Raw genomic sequence first — 21,923 nt, 5'->3', positions numbered from 1 at the left:
CCTTGAGCTGAAGAGCTGAGGGACAGCGCCCAGGCCCAGAGTTCAAGCCCCATGACTGACCAAAAAAAAAAAAAAAGAAAGACCAGGGAAGGAAAGGCCCGAGACTCTTATCTCCAACTAACCACACAAACACACAAATGTCTCCAGTGGTAGAGTACTACCCTTGAGCAAAAAAGGACGGGCACCAAAATACAAACAAATAAATAATAATCATATTGTGAGTTCCTATTTCACCCACTTTGAACTCTCTACAAGGGCTTGTTAGTCACCTCTCCCTACACACACACACACACACACACACACACACACACACACACGCACGCACGCACGCACGCACGCACGCACGCACGTGCACATGCAGGCCTGTCCCCATAGTGATATCCCTCCTGGCTGTAACTATCACTTTGCTGAGGAACTCAGACCTCTGAATGGCTAGTCTCCAGGTGTTGGGAGTTCAAATCTTGGCACTTCTAGGTACCTAGAAGCTATGTAGCCTAGGGGACCCAACACTTGTGCACCTTGCTTAATTCCCCCCCCCCCCCCAATCTACCCATCTATAAAGCAGTGATCTGGGGACTGAAGGAAGCTGGGATGCGCAGAGCACTTTTGCAGAGCATGCTCCCAGTAGAAAGCAGGCTCAGCACAGTCTCTGGTTAGGTGTGGTCAGCCACGAGACTGCAGCAGCCCTGGGGCCCTTCCCTGCAGGCCTGACTCACTCTTATCCCTTTGGGGCTTACATCCTCCCACCCACACCCAGCCCCTTCCTGGAGGGCCCCCACCCAAGGGTGCCTTAGAGGTTGGTTCCTCCTCTCCAGCCAGGCCTGGGGCTCAGACCTTAGTCTGCAGCAACCAGGCCAGCAGGAAGCAGCTTGAGTGAGCAGTAATTGAAATGCAAAATAACATTGTGATTGAGTCTGCAGGCTGTTTATTTATCAGATCAATAGATGGAGCCCTTGAGGGATGGGATGAGAGATGGTATCTTCTAGGGCCACCAAGACCTCTCCAGCCCCCTTCCCACCACTCACTGCCCAGTTCTGGAGGGCCAAGGAGCCAGGGGTGACCCCATCTCTGCACCTCTTCCTTCTGGGCTACTCTTAGCTGTCTCGTGGGATCTGTGACATCATCCATTAAAGGGCCTCATTATTTTCTGGTACTGGCTAAACTATGACATGTCATCAATTTTGGATGCATTCTGATTGCCAACACAGTAAAATGTGAAGGAAAAAAAAGCCTATAGTTGATGAAATGTGGTATGATGAGAAGGAGTGAAATGAGTAAAGGATTGAATCAATGAATAAATGAGATGGCGCAGGAGCTATTTTTCAGAAGCCTCCTGTGTTGGTTAAGGCAACAGGGAGTCAGGCCAGGCTCACTGACCCGCACAGAGATGCTGTGGGGCTCCGAAGCCACTGCCAGTAGCCACGGAGGGAGGCTCCAGGACTCGGCCCCGGCCCCTTGCTCTACTCTGCTGCCAGCTTCGATATTCTTTCTCATTGCACATTGATGGTGTGTGTGCTCATGAGCTCAGGACTTGCTGCTGCTGTCCCTAGAGAGAGAGGCAGCCCTGACACCAGAAATTTCCTGAGAGGGACTGGCTGGCCTAGGTGCCCATCCTTGGGTCTGTCAGCTGGGCCAGGGTTTTGGTGTGGATGGCAACTTCTGAGGGGGCTCCCCGTGTGTGCGTGTGAGTGTGAGTGTGTGTGTATGCATGCATGTTCTCACGTGTGCATACACACACAGGAGAGAGAGACAGAGACTGAGAAGAGAGAAAGATAGAGGCAAGCACATGGACAGACAGAAAGATAAACAAGTTGAGCTTAGGTACCAGTCCTTGGGAGACAGTGCTAGAGAGTTGGTTTTAGAAGCCTGTGGCCAGGTGACAGTGGTTGGCACCTATAATCCTAGCTACTCAGGAGGCTGAGAGCTGAGAATCGCAGTTCAAAGCCAGCCCAGGGCAGGAAAGTCCGGGAGACTCTTATCTCCAATAAACCACCAGAAAACCAGAAGTGATGCTGTGGCTCAAGTGGTAGAGCGTTCACCTTGAGCTGAAGAACTGAGGGACAGTGCCCAGGCCCAGAGTTCAAGCCCCATGACCAACAAAAGGGCGGGGGGCTTTGCGTGAATGGTTTAGATGGTTGAGTGGACAAATGCACGGAGGGATGATGGAAGGTGAGAGGGAGTAAGACTGTCCTTCCACCAAGTGGGCAACAGTGAGAGTCAGTCACAAGGTCCCTCTGCACCTGCATGAAGGCACTTAATTAAGAGGATCCAGGAAGGAAGTTTCCAGAGGCCATCAGTGGCCAGTGAGCAGTGAGCAGTGAGCAGGTGGACTGGGACCTCCTAGCTGTCCTTCCTGCTTGCACGCAGCCTCTCTCCTCTCATTGTGGTGCACACAGCCTGAAAAGTCATGGATAAGAAACCCTGATTGAAAGACACTAATTGCCCATCATTATTTTCCATGCTATCATTTGTGTGGTACAAGATTTCCATCAGTTGTCTGGGATCAGCCTGGTTTTGGCTAATCTTTCTAATGACAAGATGCTTCATTAGAGATTTCTGCCTGAGCTCTAGCAGTGGTGGAGAGAGGCAGGTCTAGTACATCCTTCTGGCTGGAAGAGGCCCAAGAGGAAATATTCCAGGAATATTCCCCAGGGGCAAGTAACATTTAAAAGTCACACAGCTAAGTGCCTCAGTGGAAAGGTGGCCTGAGACGGTGGCAGGTAGATAGTTTCCTATGTCAGTTCATCCTCCTGGATAGGTCCCTGGATTAAGGTGTCTCTAAACTCTAGGCCAGCCCTCCATGTATCCCTTTCAATCAGCCTGGTTTTCTAGAAGGAACTCAGAGCAAGTCATTTCATTCCCCAGGGCTGTGACTTTCTCAGAGAAGCACCTCTGAGAACTCGTGGTCCAATAAACCCAGCTATGTGTCCCTAGAACGTTATCCACTGTTGAATGATACGTATAAGAATAGTATAGGAATGATTTTTTAAATAGTTGTCTAGTCTAGCGCGGTGGCTCTTTGCCTGTAATCCTAGCACTAGTGCTGGAGGCCCAGCACTCCAACCCTCCAAGCAGACACACGAGTACAAGGTCAGTTGAGGCTACACTGGAAGACTTCATCTAAAAAAAAAAAAAGAACAACAAGACATCTATTAACATAGGCAATGTAAACAATTCAAACTACGTAGGGCAAGGCCTGTTTGAATTGTTGAAAATTTTTTTACCTGTGTATGCTGCTCCTGGAGCTTGAACTCAGGGCTTGGGTACTATCCTTGAGGTTTTTGGTTTTTTGTGTTGTTTTTGTTTTTTTTTTTTTTTGCTGAAGGCTAGCACTCTACCATTGGAGCCACAGCTCTACTTTTGGCGTGTGTGTGTGTGTGTGTGTGTGTGTGTGTGTGTGTGTGTGTGCGCGTGTGTGTGTGTGTGTGTGTGTGTGTGTGTGTGTGTGTGGTTAATTGAAGGTTAGAGTCTCACAGATTCTCCTACCTGGGCTTTGACTACATACAGTCTTCAAATCTCAATCTCCTGAGTAGCTAAGATTATAGGTATGAGTCACTAGCACCCAGCTAAATCAGTAAACATTTTTGAGTAGCTTTTCTTTTTTAAGAGAGTGGTATTGAGGTTTGAACTCAGACCCTTTTGTCTGATAAGACTGGTCCTTTTTCACTTAAGCCATGTCCCAGCTCTGCTTCCTACTGGATGTTTTGGAGATGGAGTCTACCAAACTCTTCTGCCCAGGTTGGCCACAAACCATGATCCTATAGATTTTAGCCTCCTGAATAGCTAGGATTACTGGTATGAAGATAACTCCCACTCCCCTCTCCCCTCCCCGCCTCCATGCAATGTCTTTCTGACTTTAAGAAAAAAATGTCGCTATACGCGGGTGGCTTATACCTTTAATCCTAGCTACTCAGAAGGCTGAGATTTGAGGATCACGGTTCAAAGCCAGCCCAGGCAGGAATGTCTGTGAGACTTTTATCTCCAATGAACTGCCAGAAAACCAGAATTGGCACTGTGGCTCAAGTGGTAGAGCACTAGCCTTGAGCTGAAGAGCTGAGGGACAGTGCCCAGGCCCAGAGTTCAAGCCCCATGACTGACAACAACAACAAAAAAAAAAAAAAAGAAAGAAAAGAAAAAGAAAAAAAAAATGTAGCCAGCAGTGGTGGCTCATGCCTGTAATCCTAGCTACTGAGGAGGCTGAGATTGGAGGATTGTGGTCAAAGCCAGCCCAGGCAGGAAAGTCTGTGAGACTCTTATCTCCAAATAAATCCCCAAAAGCCCAGAAGTAGAGCTGTCAAGTGGTAACTCTAGGCTTGAGCACAACAGTTCAGGGACAGTGCCCAGGCCCTGAGTTCAAGCCAGAGGATCAGCAACCAAAAGAAAAAAAGCAGAGGGGGGTGGGGGGGGGGGAGAGCTGGGAATGTGGCTTACTAGTAGAATGCTTGTCTAGCATGCATGAAACCCTGGGTTCAATTCCTCAGTACCACAGAAACAGAAAGGCTAGACTGGTGATGTGGCTCAAGTGATAGAGTGCTAGCCTTGAGCAAAAGAAGCTCAGGGACAGTGCCCAGACCCTGAGTTCAAGCCCCAGGACTGGCAAAAACAACAACAAAAAAGGCAAAGGAAGGAAGGAAGGAAAAGAAAGAAAGGAAGGAAGGAAGGAAGGAAGGAAGAAAGAGGGAGAAATTTATATATAATTAATGGCATTTTGTGCACAGAATGGGTTTCGTCCTAATCCTTGGCTCATATAGTCTCATAGCCGCACTCACCTCCCTCTCCTCTCTGGCTATACTCTAATCTGTCCATGCTCTCAGGGAAACTAGCCTACACCAGACTTAGGCCTGTAATCCTAGCCATTTAGGACACTGAGATCTAAGGATCCTGGTTCAAAGCTAGCCTGGGCAGGAAAGTCTCTGAGTCTCTCATCTCCAACTAACCACCAGAAAACTGGAAGTGGCTCTGAGGTCAAAGTGGTAGAACAGTAGCCTTGAGCTAAAGAGCTCAGGCACAGCACCCAGTTCCTATGACTGGCAAAAAAAAAGAAGAAAAAGAGAAGAATATACATCTCATGCTTTTGTTGAAAGCATTAAAGCATTGATTACTAAATAAATAATAATAGTTATTATTGTTAGATAGATTCTTACTACATAGCCTAAGCTGGCTATGAACTCAAGGTTTTCGGCCTGCAGTGCCCCCCAGGGCTGGAATATGGGTGTAGGCTCTGTAACATTGATTTTAGAGGAAGTTTAGGGGTTACTTCCAGGTGCTGGAGGGGATGATTTGTAACAAAGCCCTGCTGCTGAGCCTTGAGGACCATTGGGGTTAGCAAGTTAACTTTGAAATTTACATATGAGTACCGAGTTGAAAGGTTCTGAAACCATTTTTCTTCTGTAAAGCAGATTCTCAGTTCTGACTTGCTTTTCTTCTCCTTTCTCTCCCACTTTCTTCTAGTTTTGTTTTGTTTTGTTTGTTTTAGACAGGTCTTCCTATATAGCCCAGGGTGACCTTGAATTCAAGATCTTCCTGCTTCAGCCTCCAAAGTTACTGGGTTTGTAGGTACCCATCTCTACACCATCCTCTCTTCCCTTCCTCCTCCTTTCCTCCTCTCCCCGCCCCTCCCCCAGTACTTAGAATATAACTCAGGGCCAAATTGGTGCTCTCCCGAACTGGTGCAACCCTCTTTGTTTTAGGTTCTTCAGATAGGTCTCCCTTTTTGTCTAGGGCGGGCTTCAGCTCCTACCTTCTACAATATCTGAGACCTGTAGGTATGTTCTGCCGCCAGGCTTGTTTGGATCTTGCTAATTTTTTGCCCCAGGCTGGCCTTGAACTTGATCCTGCATCTCTGCCTCCCAAGTAGCTGAGACTGCAGGTCTGAACCACTCAGTCTATTTATCCTTTCCATTTTCTTGGCTAACCCTTTTTCCCTCCCAGTACATAACAAGTTTCTTCCCAGATTATCCAACCTTGTGGATCTAAGGACCTTGGAAGGGATTAGCCACAAAACTGCCAGCTGCTGGGAGTGGTTTCCTGAGAGACTCACAACCCCAGTACCCACTGAGAGCTGATTTAGGGCCAGCGCTGTTCTAAGCCTTTCCCCCTCATCTGCTCTTGTCACCCAGGACAGCCCTAGGAAGCAGGTGCTGTGATTGGAGAACCGGGAGGTGCAGAGAGGGTGACCTGGCCAATCAGAGTCAACAGTAACATGGAGACTAAGTGGTGAGTCTGTTGCCAGCATGCAGGCTTTCAAAAGGGATTCAGCCTGTCCCTGTGCTCAAGGACATGGTCTGGACTGAGAGCCAGAGGGCTCCATGGCTGCTGTTCTGTATGACCCAGATTCTTGAAAGTGGTAGGGAGATCCCACCCCATGGCAGAGAGTCCTCAGGCCAGTCCACTCTTCTATCTTGTGTTAGATTATTTGGACTTTGCCAGAAAAACCACACAGACATCCAGGTACCGAGAACAAAGGTTTATTGCCAGGAAAGGGGCCAGCAAGACCCCTTCTCACAAGGGAGAAGTGAGAAGAAGCACCGGCTATTGTCTGGGGTGACCTATATAACCTAGGAGGTTGAGGGACCAGAAGGGGCTAGGAGGCAGAGACCCTGGTGTGGACATGTGGGCCAGGGGCTTCATCATGGTGGACCAGGATTTATGGCTGCTATCCAAATAGTAGATAAGGGTCCTGCAGCCACCCAGACCTGAAGGTCACTCTAAGGGGCTCTTGTTGCCTTATATGGTGGTAGATGCCCCAGAGAAGTGCCATCCCAAGGTAAAGGGGGTTGGCGGCTGATTATTTACTGCCTACTAAATGGGCCTAGCACTGCCTAGGAAGGGAGCATGCTAAGCTGTGGAGAAGGGAAGGAGTGTACTAAGCTGGGAAGGGCGCTCATCTCACTAACGTTCTGCCTGCTCACTGGCTGGCTACCTCTAGGAACATACATCCTTGGGATTCCAGCCGAGCAATTGATCATGATCTCTTGCTGATACCCAGGAATTTATCTCCTCTAGAGGTCTGAGGCAAACTAGTTCAACAGTTTGGATTTCATTCAGAACTTTCCAAATTCTTCTGGTCTTCAGGTCAGGAAAATCTTCAATCCCTGTTCAGCGGGGAGAGAGCTCCTCACCCCTACCCCATGAGAAGGCTGGGGGCAGGGCCGGGTAGGGGCTAGAGAGTCACAGGGTGGTGACACTGAAGCCCGGGCTGGCTCTTGCTGAGCTCCAGTTACCACGGATCAAAGGGAATGAGCCTCTAGGGCCTTCGACCACTGACTTTGCTCTTGCAAAGGCTGAGGTGGTGTCTGTCCCTCCTCCTCTCACTAAGAGTCAATAGTCATTGATCCAGTTGGGAACTGGGCCCCAGACAGCCTCAGTCAGTGGCTCCCTCCCCCCAGAGCTGCCTCTCTCCCCAAACAACATACTTGCAGCCATCTCTGAGATGCTAAGGGCCAGAGCCTCAGGTCCTGGTGACATCTCCCAGCCTCCCAACTTTCCCGCTCATCCTCAGACTCCACCCATGGAAACCTCTACACTCACAGCCCTTGTTGTTCTCCCAGATCTTCCCTGCCATCAGCCCCTCTCTTCTGGGACTCGTTGGCTCCTTTTGCCTGGCCCTCCACACCTGTGCCCTTGTCCATTTTCTTCTGACCTCCTATGGCTAAGTCAGAGGTTCTCAAATGGGGGCAGTTTAAGCTCCAGGGGACACCCTTGGCCATGGCTGAGAAAGGTTTTGGTTGTCGTGTCTGGGTCCTGGTTGATATATACTGGTATGGAGGGGGTAGAAGCCAAGGATACTCTTTTTTTTTGGGGGGGGGGGAACTTGAACTCTGGGCTTGGGCACCGCCCCTGCGCTCTTCAGCTGAAGGTAAGCGCTCTACTGCTTGAGCCACAGCCACTACTTCCCGTTTTCTGGTGGTTTATTGGAGATAAGAGTCTCACATGGACTTTCCTGCCCTGGGCTGGCTTTGAACCGTGATCCTCAGATCTCAGCCTTCTGAGTAGCTAGGATTACAGGTATGAGCCACTGGTGCCCAGCCTCAAGGATACTCTTGAACATTCTGTGAGGCAAAGGATCGCCCAAGACTGGCTCAGGCCAAAACATCAGTTGTGCAAAGAGTCTGGGAACCTAGAGCCTAGGTCTCAGCTGCTTCTTCTTTCTTCTGTTTCGTGACAGTATCAGGACTTGAACTTGGGACCCTGATGCTTGTCTTTTTCACTCAAGGCTGGCACTCTATCACTTGAACTACAGCTCCACTTCTTACTTTTTGCTAGTTAATTGGAGATAAGAGTCTCCTGGATTTGCTCCTGCTCTAGCTGACTTCAAACTGCCATCCTCAGATCTCAGCCTCCTGAATAGCTAGGATTACAGGCTTAAGCCACCCAGGCCCAGCCCAAATATGGAACTTTTTAAGCACCAAGAAGACACCACACAAATCAGATCATTTAGGTATACAACCTGTCCTATGCACAAGATTATTAAAGGTATTTTTATAGGGCTGAGAGTGGTACAGCTCTTGCCTGGCAAATGTGACACTCTGGGTTCAAATCCCCTACCTTAAAAAATTACCTCCAGGCTATGTGTATAAGGTGTGTATGAAATGCATTTGTGTATAGAGTTGAGGCCTATCTCTAAGATATCTCATTTGTGTATGCAATATCCCATAATCTGGAAAAAAAAATCCCAAACACTTCATAGGGAATACTCTAGCTGTGATTCATTATCTGCTGTTTTTTTTTTGGGGGGGGGGGCGGGAAAGCAATACTTGATCAGATCTTGAGTGTGCAGGGAAAGCCTCTGAGGATGTCTGTAGGCCCAGGGCAAATTGGAAAGGATGTACATAGTTGTATATAAATGCTTTAAATTCCTACCATTCTCAACACATCCTCTCCTCCTCCTAGAAATTAACAGAGGCCAACTGTATCAGTCCTACTCACACCCCTGCTCTGTATACCTGAGCTGGTCCTGACAGAAGGCCTGCAAGGCCTCCTCTTCTACCTGGAGCAGCTGAACTTGCCGAGTTCATTACCGCCTGCAGCCATCACAATGTGGTGTCTGTCTCAACTCTAGTGCTACATCACATCCTGAATGCAAAGCACAGGGGACACTGGGGACTTCTTCCTTCCTTTGACCCAGTGGCTGCCATCTAACCTGTTATTCACCTTCTACTTCCCATTGGCTACTTCTCATCGTTCTGTGATAGGATCTTTGTTGCTGTTGTTTTTATTTTATTTTATGTTGGCACCAGGGCTTAAATTAAGGGCATTGAACTCTCATTTTTTTTGTTCACAGCTGGGATTCTACTACTTGAGCCACACCTCCAGTTTGACGTTTTGCTGGTTAGTTGGAGAGATGGCATCTCTTAGACTTTTCTGCCCAAAGTGGCTTCAAACAGATCCTTACCAGGTAGCTAGGATTACAGTCCTAAGCCCCTGTGGCTCGACTAGTTTTTTGTTTTTGTTTTAGAACTCAGGGCCTGGGTGCTGTCCCTAAGCTACTTTTGCTCAAGGCTAGTGCTATATTACTTTGAGCCACAGTACCGCTTCCCATTTTCTGGTGGTTAGTTGGACATAAGACTCTCATGGACTTTCCTGTCCAGACTGGCTTTCAACTTACATCCTCAGATCTCAACCTCCTGAGTAGCTAGAATGACAGAAGTGAGCCACCAGCACCCAGGTGGACTAGGTTTATTTATTTATTTATTTATTTTTGTTGCTGGGGCTTGGGTGCCTGGATGTGTTCCCTGAGCTTTTATGTCAGCCACAGCTCCACTTCTGATTTTTGGATGGTCAATTAGAGATAAGAGTGTCACTGACTCTCAGGAAAGTCCTCCTGAGACTCTTAACTCCAATTAATCATTCAAAAACCAAAAGTGGCACTGTGGCTCAAAGTGGTATAGAGCTAGCCTTGAGTAAAAGAGCTTAGGGATAGAGCCCAGGCCCTGAGTTAAGCCTTACAACAGTTGTAAGCGTCAGTGGCTCATGCCTGTAATCCTAACTACTCAGGAGGCTGAGATCTAAAGATTGTGGTTCAAAGCCAGCCCGGGCAGAAAAGTCTATGAGATGCTTATCTCCAAAACTACTTAGAAGAAGCTGGAAGTGGCACTGTGGCTCAAGTGATAATGCTGGCCTTGAGCACAAAGAGACTTGAGGACAATGTCTAGTCCCTGAGTTCAAGCCCCAGGACTGGCAAAAGAATAATAATAATAATAAGTTTACAGCCTGAAGCTATGCATCTTCCTTCCAATTTGTCCATGAAAGAACAATGTTGTAGAAATCAGACTCCCTGAGACCCCAGAGGCTCTGACCTCTTCAGTAGCTTTCTTTGCCCTCCTGGTATATCAAGTAAGGCAGCCAAGAATGGCCCTGTATCTCCAAAGTTCTCTTACATGATAAGAAGTCAAGACAGTCATGACAGTGAGGACCTGGGGTCTGTTGAAGGCCATCAGATATTGGCTGCATTTGAAGGGTTTTACACAGAGGGCAGAGGGTGGGTTTGAGGTCAGGCAAGAGCCTAGAACTGCAATCAGACTGTGTTGGTTGGTACCTCGTTTTACTCATCACTGGAGTAAACTGAACAAGCGCTGAGCTCCAGCCTGTCTCTTCAGTAAAGTGGAGCTAAGAAGTGTGTAGGAGACAGGGAAAGCATTAAATAAGATGTTATAAAGGAAAATCCGGTATGTGCAGCTGGGGCTTAAAGGATAATGGCTGCTACTACCCAGCCTTAGAACAGATGTGTGTGTGTGTACGTGCACATGCGCATGCATGCACAAACACACACACACACGTGCGCGCGGCGCGCACACACACACACACACAAACACACACACACACACAAGATGAACTAGATGAGCCTGGAAGAACCCAGTAAAGAAGCTGTGGCTTCTTCCAGTATATACAAAGTAGGACTTGGCAGGGCACAATAGGGCGCCCCCCCCCCATCAACATAGTTTCTACAAGGTCTTTTCTGAGGCTCTATGCATTTTTAGTTGTTCATTGTTGGATATTTAAGACGGGGCCTAATCTTGAGACACTGGGCTCTGCTTGTCTGCTTTTTGGTCAGGTTGACTCTTAGCACTGAGTAGATGCTGATTGTCCTTTCAAAAGGGATTCCTTTCAACACTTTAATAATACAGAAATGAGAAAGCTTAGCTGGGAGAATGCTGAGCCAGGTGTGGTGCATGCCCATAACCCTCACATTCTGAAGGTGGAAACAGGAGGATTATGAATTTAAGGCCAACCTGGGCTCTATAGCAAGTCTTTGGTATAAAAAGTAAATAAACAGTAAAGAAATGACATCATTTGAACCCATCACCCCCCAGCTGGGATTCAGGCATTAAATTAGCAGGTGTTTCTCCTGCCAACTAAAGGAGGCCGAGATCCATTTGCTTAGCCCTGGAGGAGGAGAGGAACAAACACTGGGTCCTTCAAGATCAAGAAGGGAGGGACAAGAGAGGAAACCAAGAGTTGGAGACACAATCACTAACCATCAGTGTGTCCATCAAGGTTAGCTGAGCCTTGGGGCTGAGAAGGCAGTTGGGCCACCTACCGGGATCGACTTGCTTCCTGGGGTTGATGCTTCTCATACCTCTAAGGACAGAGCTGAAGCACACAGGGCATATAGTACATGCCGACTAAATCATAGCTGTTGCTCAGGACGGTTTATGTTATGTGTATCTTGTGAAATCTTTCCCTTTGGGGAAACCTGGAGAAGACTGGTTGAAGCCAAAGAAAGGGGAGCTCTGCCAGCAGAACTTTACAGCAGGCCTGGCATGGTCCTGTGAAGAGTAGAACATCAGAGTATGTGGTTTGCTGTTCTATGTTATGGTAGGGCAGTGGCGGGGAGGGTTGAGAGGTACACCCCTGCCTGGTCAGTCAAATTCTGACAGATGATGGATATCTTGCCAGACTGATGGCACTTCCCGGGGCCACACCACTGACGTCTGGAGAGAAGGTGGGTGCTTTGCCTAGGGAGAGGTCAGGGCACCAGCCTGATATGTTAAAGGACCTGGAGAAGACCCTCAATGGGAAAACCCTTTGTCAATTCAGAGGATCCCAGGGGGCTTCCGAAATACTCCATTTGAAACAGAAGAGACCCGGAGCCTCCGTCCTCACACACTATATTCCAGGACATTGTAAACTGGAGGGCCAGTCTTTCAGTATCAGGCAGTTACTGATTATTCTGGGCATGTTCGTGTTCAAATAAGGGACAACCTTAGGAGATGTGTTGTCCATGAACTTACCAATGGGAGCAAGGACGGTAGAGACCCCTATACCAGAAGTTTTTTTTTTTTTTTGCCAGTCCTGGGGATCGGCACTGATCCTGAGCCTCTTTTGCTAAAGGCTAGGGCTCTACTACTTGAGCCACAGCACCAATTCCAGTTTTTTCTGTTTATGTGGTACTGAGGAATTGAACCCAGGCCTGCATGCATGTGAGGCAAGCCACTCTACCACTAAGCCACATTCCCAGCCCTATACTAGAAGATTTAACAGATAACTTTGAGGTCTTGGGATATGGCCAAGGACTTTGATGTAAGGTGGATTTGGTAGTCTATGGAGGTAGCCCCTTTGCCAGGGAGTATCCAGACTTTTCTCTAGGGGGCTGCCTAGAAAAGACAGTGCTGGTGGCTCACGCCTATAATCCTAGCTACTCAAGAGGCTGAGATCTGAGGATCATGATTCAAAGCCAGCCCAGGCAGGAAAGTTCATCAGACTCTTATCTCCAAATAATCACTAGAAAACTGGAAGTGGTGCTGTGGCTCAAGTGGTAGAGCTCTAGCCTTGAGCTGAAGAGCTCAGTGACATCACCCAAACCCAGAGTTCAAGACCACAACACAGACACAGACACACACACAGAGGGAAAAAAAGAAAAGATAGTGCTGACAAGAAAGCAGTCATTATCTCTGAGTAACGCTGGAGGTAGAATCCTGGCAGCTCCACGGTGGTCCCTCCTACGTTGAGATTTTGGCTTTCTTTTTTGTTTGTTTGTTTTGTTTGGTGCACTGGACAGAACCCTGGAGTTGGCTTGGCAGGCATCCAAGATCTTTCCCTTTCCTCTTTTATTTTTTATTTTTTGTCGGTCGTGGGGCTTGAACTCTGGGCCTGGGACAGTGATCCCTCAGCTCTTCAGCTCAAGGATAAGAAGTTGAAGATAAGAGTTTCACGGACTTTCCTGCCCGGGCTGGCTTTGAACCGTGATCCTCAGATCTCAGCCTCCTGAGTAGCTAGGATTACTGGCGTGAGCCACCTGTGCCTGGTTCCCTTTCCTTTTTTATCTGTCCCTGGGGCATAAGCATCATCTTCCTCTTGCTCCTTTCACAGAAGCGGTGGAGAGAGTGGGGCCACCTGTGGCTGGACCCCAGGCCTCCTGACTCAGATCCCAATCTAGCCTGCAGTGCAGGGAGCAGCTGTGCTCTCCTGAACACAGCTCATCGCCTGCTGGGAGCTCAGCCATTCTGCATCTTCAGGCTGAGGGAGGCCCAGGTCCCCACTTGGACCTGGGGATATGGGAGCTGGGATATGGGAGGGATATATCCTGGCTGCCTTCCCTGCTACCCCACAGGGCTCTGGGAGGAGAGGCTTCCCGTTCTTGGAAACTTGCGATTTTCTGGCCATGACCCGCCATATTGGTGAGGCTGTTTTGTTCTCCTGGTGAAGCAAGGAGCTTCCAGGCTAAGAAACTTCAGGTTAAGGGCTGTAGGTATAGCTGAATGTGAAAGCCTTGGAATTTGAGGCCGGCCTAGGCAACTAAACCTTACCACAGATGGGGAGGGAAGGAGAGGTGTACACAAGCAGGGATGGGATGGGTAGCCTGCCTTTAGCATTCTGCTGGCTGCACAGTCTTGGTGGTAGGTGGGTTGGGTGGGAGCCAGGGGCTAGGAAGGAAAATGAGAGGGGGAAGGGTCAGGGAGCTATAAGCCATCTGATAAGCAGTCCTGGGCCTGGGGCAAAACCCAAGGGCTACCAATCTGGGTTGTAACTTTCCCTCACACTGTCTCTCGTGCCTGGGTCTGATGACTTGACCTCCTTAGTCCCAGTGTTGCTGAAAGAACCAGGAAAGCACTAAGCATGGGCTGGTTTCTCCGCCCAGCAGAGTCCTTATCATGGACAGCTCTTACCATGCAATGAGCTGGGTTCCTGATGCAGGGCTGGACACATTGGGATAGTTATATTGTAGCCACTACATTGTAATTACCGGGCGGGAAGTTGGCCAAACATTGGGGCTGAAGAGTTGTCATCTTGTGTCCTCCACAGGCTAGCACTTTGCTAAGTGGGAGATGTGTGACTTGAGCTGGGGGGCTGGTGGCTCATACCTGGAACCCTAACTATTCAGAAGGCTGAAATTGGAGGATGGTAGTTCAAACCTAGCCGGGGCAGTTAACTCCGTGAGCCTTTTATTTATTTATTTTTCTCATTAAACACCAAAAATAAAATAGAATAAAAAAATACCAGAAGTGAAGCCATGGCTTTGCCTTAAGTGGTAGAGTGAGAAAGCTAGGGGCAAGACACAGACACACAGACACAGATATACACACAGACACACAGACACAGACATACACACAGACACACACACAATAAATAAAGCAAAACAAAACAAACAGCAGTGTCTAGGAGAACTCAGAAGTTTGCAGAAACTTGCCGTGGGCTGCACCAAGCGGACCACCACTGCATCTCAGCAGACATTAGCTGGAGCCCCGCCTACCAGACCCTCCCACCTTGACTCGCCTGCTCTCTGTCCACAGGCTGCTCAACCGGATGTCCGCAGACGACCGGCTCCTGGGCTCCAGTTGCAGCTCTTTCATCAAGACGGAGCCGTCCAGTCCGTCCTCGGGCATTGATGCCCTCAGCCACCACAGCCCCAGCGGCTCGTCAGACGCCAGCGGTGGTTTTGGCATGGCCCTAGGCACTCACGCCAATGGTCTGGACTCGCCACCCATGTTCGCAGGTGCAGGGCTGGGAGGCCCTGCCTGCCGCAAGGGCTACGAGGACTGTGCCAGCGGCATCATGGAGGACTCGGCCATCAAGTGCGAGTACATGCTCAACGCCATCCCCAAGCGCCTGTGTCTCGTGTGCGGGGACATTGCCTCCGGCTACCACTACGGCGTGGCCTCCTGCGAGGCTTGCAAGGCCTTCTTCAAGAGAACCATCCAAGGTGCGTGGTGGTGGGCCGAGCAGTGGCTGGGTGCAGGTGTGTGTGGGGGGGCGGTGCTTCCAATGGGGTCAACTCAGGTCTGGGCGTCCAGGAAACAGATTCTCCTTTGCTATCACTCAAAGTTCCCCTGTATACGATTCTGGGACTTTTTCAACAGTTGCAGACACCTGTCTTTACCGGAGCTCAGAAATGCATTACAATCCACACTCGTGCCTAGCCCTAGGGGTCTCTCACCTGTACAGTGCCAAATGTGTGCCCTGCAGAAAGCTTATTTTTCTGGGGCAGGGGGAAGCATTATTTGCTTTGCCCCAGTGTAAGTCTATTGGCAGTGTTAAACTTGCTAGGAAAGCACTTCGCCCTACCTTACCCCTTGAGCCACACCTCCAGCTCTTTTTTTTTTTTCCAGTCCTGGGGCTTGAACTCAGGGCCTGGCTGCCATCTCTTTTTTGCTCAAGGCAAGCAATCTACCGCTTGAGCCCCAGTGCCACTTTCAGTTTTCTGGTGATTAATTGAAGGTAAGAGTCTCGTGGACCTTCCTGCCTGGGCTGGCTTTGAAACACAATCCTCATATCTCAGCCTCCAGAGTAGGTAGGATTACAGGCATGAGCCTGTGGCTCTCTGCCAGCCCCCATTTTTTATCTTCTTTAATTGCACAGGATCGTGACTATTTTGCCTTGTTGTAGGGTCTAGGCTTGTTCTCTAGGGGATAGGAACTAGCCTTGTTGTGTTCTTATTGTGGCCTATCTTTAGGCCATTTAAAAATATATTTGCATATCAGTCCTGCCACTGCCTTTTCCTGAGGGCCCTAGAGTGACTCCTTCTGCACGGCTTCCTGCGATTCTGCAGGTTAAGTTGGGGATAATGGTCCATCGGACATCACAGGGCCGTTTCAGAGTTCACTGTGCAGAGAGGCTGCTTGGTTACTATTGGAGCAGGTCTAGGGCACCTCCACATACTCAGCCAGCTTAGCTCCTGAATGACTACTAAGCACCAAGCAGTGTTCTAATTGCAGGTGACAGTACTACACAATCGAGCTGGGCACTGAGCTGGAGGAAACCCTGGAGGCTCAGTTGTACCCCATTGGATCCCTCCATGGCTCAGCCATGGTCCCTAGAGGTCCTCTCTTCTCCCCCTCTGTGCCATTTGCCTTTTTGGAAGAAGAGGCTGGGCATCCCTGGGATGATTTTGTTTATTATTGGCTAAAACTTGTTTCTTTTTTGCCAGTACTGGTGCTTGAACTCAGAGCCTAGGCACTGTCCCTGAGCTTCTTTTGCTCAAGGCTATCACTCTACCATTTGAGCCACAGCACCACTTCTGGCTTTGTTTTTTTTGGTCGGTCATGGGGCTTGAACTCTGGGTTTGGGCACTGTCCCTGCACTCTTCAGCTCAAGGCGAACACGCTACAGCTTGAGCCACAGCGCCACTTCCGGTTTTCTAGTGGTTTATTGGAGATAAGAGTCTCACGTGGTCTTTCCTGCCCTGGGCTGGCTTTGAACCATGATCCTCAGATCTCAACTTCCTGAATAGCTAGGATTATAGGTGTGAGTACTGGTGCCTGGCGACTTCTGACTTTTTCTGTTCCTGTGGTACTGAGGAAGCAAATCCTGAGCTTCATACATGCTAGGCAAGCACTCTACCACTAAGCCACATTCCTAGTCCTGGTTAAAATTTCTTCAAATGAACAATCTATTAAGCTAGTTGACGGCATTAGAATTGGACATGCTTTAAAAAAGAATTGGAAGTCAGGTGCTGGTAGCTTATGCTAGTAATCCTACCTACTCAAGAGTCTGAAATCTGAGGATCAAGGTTCAAAGCCTGCCCTGGCAGTCAAATCTGTAAGCCTCTTATCTTAAATTAACCACCAAAAAACAAAACCAAAAACATCTGAAAGCGAAGGTGTGGCTCAAGTGGTAGAGTGCTACTAGCCTTGAGCAAAAAAGCTAAGGAGCAGTGCCCAGGCCAGTACTGGCCTGGGCTATCCAGAATTAGACCTGGGTTACCTTCTGGGTCAGAGGGTTCTTGCTGGGCTTGCTGACTCAGTTTCTCATTTCAGTTGCTTCATCTGTAAAGTGAGACATTGTTCTTAAATCATCTAGACCCTGTCAGAGGGAATTAATACACAGACACAGACACACAGACACACAGACACACAGACACAGACACAGACACACACACACACACACACACACACACACACACACACACACACACACACCTAGAGTATTGTCTGGGGCCTACGAAGTGCTTAAAAATGGATGTTTACAATTATTACTTTCACCTTAATATCACTTAAGACACTGTTACGTAGACAACACAATTCGATCTTACAGAAGAAAAAGCTTTTATAATCTACAAATCTTTAAATCAGTGCAATTATTATCTTTCTTTCTCTTTCTTTCTTTCTTTCTCTCTCTCTCTCTTTCTTTCTTTCTTTCTTTTGTTCATCATGGGGGCTGAACTCTGGGCCTGGGTGCTGCCCCTCAGCTCTTCAGCTCAAGGCTAGCACCCTACCACTTGAGCCACAGCACCACTTCCGGCTTTTTTTCTGCTTATTGGTGCTGAGGGCCTCATGCATGTGAGGCAGACACTCTACCACGGAACCAACTTCCCAGTCCAACAATTATTATTTTCATCTAATAAGATTTAGATAATCTTACCTATTTTAGTTATAAATATTGACTGAATCTCTAAAAATATGGTAAAGGATGGGGGTGTTGCTCAAGTGGTAAAGTACCTGCTTAGCAAGCTACTAAGCATGAAGTGCTGAGTTCAAAGCTCCAGTAAAAATTCAAACGTGGTGAAAGAGGAAAAGCAACTTTTACTAAACCCCCAGACCTTAGTTTCATTATCTCTCCTGGAAGGAATCCTAGTCCCAGCTTTACCTAGTAAATATTTATTTAGCTTCTTCTGTATTCACTTTGTGTTAGCCTCCAGGGCATCCAGGAATGCATCCTGGGCTGGGCCAGCTTCTGTTTTTCTTCAGGAGTGGAGATGGGTCCCAGGGCCTGGTGAATGCTAGGTACCTGCCAGCCTTCCATTGTCTGCACCTTCAGGAGGCCCTGGCATCTCAGTAAAACACATTATGGCAATTTTTTTTTTTATCATCATGGGATTGGAACTCTGGGTCTGGCACTGTCCCTGAGCTCTTCAGCTCAAGACTAGCACTACCACTTGAATCACAGCACCACTTCTGGTTTTTTGGTGGTTAATTGGAGATAAGAGTCTCACAGACTTTCCTGCCTAGGCTGGCTTTGAACCAGGATCCTCAGATCTCAGCCTCCTGAGTAGCTAGGATTATAGGTGTGAGCAGCCATTGCCCAGCTCATATGATAGCAATTCTGTTTCCTGTCTCAGCAAGACTGAGACCCCCTTAGAAATGATTGTGTAAATCAATATTTGACCACATGAAATATTTTAACCAATTTAAGTCACTGAAACAACTCCTCCCCACCCCATCCAAATTGGTGAGTTTTCATTATTTTAAACAATCTACAAGATCAGTGTTTAGAAAATTGCAATTAAGAAGACAATCAGATTTTTTTTCTTTTCCACACTGCTCTTCAATGGGGCTGGAACATTCTAGATCCCATTTTTCTAGAAGCACAGGCTACTGTTTGTAGACTCACAGACCCTGCTGCTCCCTCACTGGAGCCCAGGCTAGCTGAGAATGTTCTGAGGCAGTTTGTGGAATCTGAAGGAAAGGTGTGTAAATAGTCTTAATTATTTTCTACCAAGAAGAGGATACTGATCTCTTCATAGAATTATTAGACAAACAGGCTCGTTACCAGCAAGAGCCTGTCCTCCAGACCAAGGAAAGCAAGCTTGAAGGCAGATAGACTGCTCAGGTATTTACAGTTTACTTTTTGATTTTGTTCTAACAGATTTTTTTTTTTAAATTTTTGTTCTCTCTAAATGTCGTTGTAGAACATTTGGAAAACCAAAAACCAGAAGTATACAGCTAGGAAAAAAAAAGACATATGTTAGAACCACTAGAGACAAGTTAAGCCAGGTGCTAGTGACTCACACTTATAATCCTAGCTACTCAAGAGGCTGAGGTCTTCAGGTCACGGTTCAAAGCCAGGTGGGGCAGAAAAGTACAGGAGACTCTTATCTCCAATTAATCACCAGGAAACGATAAGTGGCACTGTGGCTCAAAGTGGTAGAGAGCTAGCTTTAAGCAAAAGAGCTCAGGGATAGAGCTTAAGCCCTGAGTTCAAGTCTCACAACTGACCCCCAAGACAGTCTAAGAAATGAGAAAAGAGTTAGTATTGAGTCTTGCTTTGTGTAAGACAGACAGAATGGGGTCATGGATGCTGTTCCCAAAAAGCTGGATTGCCATGGTTGGTGTTCCTGAGTCTATGTGTACAATCAGGGACCAAAGTGGGAGGACATTTAGCTCTCTCCCCTCCCCTCCACTGAGGTATACTCTCAAGCCCCCAGGCCAGTTTCTCATATATAGAAAGTATTAGTCTTGGGAGGATCTATTCCCCAGTGTATGGAAAGAAAGGCTCTGGAAACCATACTAGCTCCTACCCTACCTCAGGTGTTTCTTTTGTTTTTCTTTCTCACGAGTACTGGGGCATGAACCTAGGGCCTTGATCCTTGGTACTCTCCCTTGGCTTTTTCTGTTCACAGCGGTCACTTTACCACTTTAGCAATGCCTCCAGTCCCAGTTTTTGACAGGCTCACTGGAGATAAGTGTCTGGTGCACTTTCCTGCCCAGGCTATCTCTGAACTGAGATTGTCAGATATCAGCTTCCGGAGTGGCTAGGATTATAGGTGTGAGTCATCAGAGTCTGGTTCTTATGTCTTGAGTCTGCTCAACCCAGCAGTTATAGGAGCATGTGGAGAATATTTACATTGCAGAAACAAGTATGTCACAGAAGAACAGACCTTAGGGTGAATGGCCTTAGTCCATCCTCCTCAGATTGGCTAAGCAGGGTGCTAGCCCAGTGTGGGTAGGGTGGGAGGGAAGGCTTAGAGGAGGCTGGGGAAATGGGAAAGATGGACTGATCACTTCCCCGGCTCACTGGCTTTTGTGAATCTAGTAGGGTTGGGAGACCACCACCCTTATTAATTTACAAATTGTCTCTTGACTGATTTGAATACAGAGTTGTTACAAACTGGTTGTCTTGTGACCAAGAGTAAAACTATCAGCCCTCTACAGTTCCCACTCTTCTGCAAGGCAGAATATGCCCTCAACTCTGTGGGGCTTACAATCAGTCCCTAGGTGCCTGTGAAGTGTTTATACCTACTCCACCCAGTTCTGTGCTCCGGTCCAGAATTTCTCCTCAGTGCTTGGAGGTGTGGCTGTGGGACCCAGATCAGAGGCGCTCACAGATGAGAACAATTTAGGCATCTTCCTATGTATGGGACATAATGGCTCCAGGCAAAGCAGAGAGACTAGAATTTCATTGAATTTACTAGCATATCTAAAGGAGAAAATGGCTCTTCTACAGGGATTGGTCTGCCTTTGAGGCAGAAAGAAAGGTAGATTTAGGCAAAGGTACTACCGTACCCTAGAAAAGGGACTTGTGGCCTAGGGACAACCTGATGACTATTAAGCATTCCCTTTTCTGGTGAGCAACTTTCTGATTATGATTAGGTCCTCCTATAGGTTTCCTGCAAGTGGTGAGCTTACTGCTCTGACCAAACAGGTCTGATTCTCCAGGTGTTTGTACTGGCATCTCTGGGCTTAGACATCAGGCTCCTGAACTTGGACAGTGGACCTCTGTCTCAGTGAGGGGGAGTCTCTGCCATGGCTGGAAGAATCTGGTAGGGGGGGCAATGCAGTGATTTGGCCCCCTGAGGAGCCACTTGGAGGATTTTCCCATCTGTATGGAGTCCTTGACCTCTCATTCTGAGCAGTGACTGCCTCCAGCTTCAAATGGAGACTCCCTCACCTCTTCTCCCTGAAGTTGCACCTGCTGACTCCATTGTTATTGCTTAAAGAAGCCTGCCTACCCCAGGCATAGCTGTTTGCCTCCACCTTCTCCCCAGAGATTCTCTCACCATTTTCCCTTTTTTCCTCCTGTACTTTCTAGCCTCCTTTTTCCCTTCCTTCAGTTTTGTTTTAGTTGGTTTTGTTTTTGTTTTGTTTTTTGGTACCAGTGCTGAGACTTGAACTGGGGGACTGGGTGTTGCTCCTTAGCGTTTTGGCTCAAGGCTGGTACTGTACCACTTGAATTACAGCTCCACTTCTAGCTTTTTGCTAGTTAATTGGAGGTAAGAGTCTCACGGACTTTATTGCTCCAGCTGGCTGTGATTTGTGATCTTCAGATCTCAGCCTCCTGAGTGGCTAGGAGTACAGGCAGGAGTCACTGGTGCCTGGTCTGTGAGACCCTGTTTATTTAAAAGTGCTGGGGATATGATTCCACGATAGAGCACATGCTTAGGATGAGTCTTGGATTCAATCCTTAACACCACAGAGTAAATGCTGGACTGTGAGGAGGGTGAAGTGGGATTCCACCCCTCCCTGACTCAGGAGAGAGGGCCAGCTTCGCTGGCTGTGTGAGGAGGGTGAAGTGGGATTCCACCCCTCCCTGACTCAGGAGAGAGGGCCAGCTTCGCTGGCTGTGTCTAGGGAAGAGACACATCCAGGATGTGTCCTGGATGTGTGACTTAAGACAAAGAGGAGCAAGTGAGGCAGAGTCCTGGCAGTTTTCCCTCTACTCACCTGGGATCCGGATGTAGCCCTGGAAGGAAAGTCCCTAAGGAGCCTGGCTGGGCATGATTGATGGGTCATTCTGCCTTGGACCACCTCCAGGCCTTTTGTCCTGGA

At 48.1% G+C, this 21,923-nt stretch overlaps 1 protein-coding gene across 4 annotated transcripts in view; it reads left to right on the top strand.

The window, feature by feature from the left end:
* The window catches only part of Esrrb (estrogen related receptor beta), a 171,377-nt gene that overhangs the window by 100,195 nt on the left and 49,259 nt on the right, over positions 1-21,923 (top strand). For 2 of the 4 annotated variants that reach the window (XM_042692831.1, XM_042692830.1), the window contains exons 2-3: positions 6,120-6,216; positions 14,733-15,142. In XM_042692831.1, coding sequence (XP_042548765.1) covers positions 6,203-6,216; positions 14,733-15,142 — 424 coding nt within the window. In that variant the 5' untranslated portion in view covers positions 6,120-6,202. Of the gene's footprint in view, positions 1-5,476; positions 5,557-6,119; positions 6,217-14,732; positions 15,143-21,923 lie in introns of all 4 variants that reach the window. The other 2 variants (XM_042692829.1, XM_042692827.1) reach the window with 2 other exon arrangements.

Source organism: Dipodomys spectabilis, unplaced genomic scaffold, assembly GCF_019054845.1.
Source record: "Dipodomys spectabilis isolate Male_0828 unplaced genomic scaffold, ASM1905484v1 ptg000157l, whole genome shotgun sequence".
Taxonomy (NCBI): Eukaryota; Metazoa; Chordata; class Mammalia; order Rodentia; family Heteromyidae; genus Dipodomys; species Dipodomys spectabilis.
Note: the sequence above shows the minus strand (reverse complement) of the source record. Positions and strands in the feature narration are given on the sequence as shown.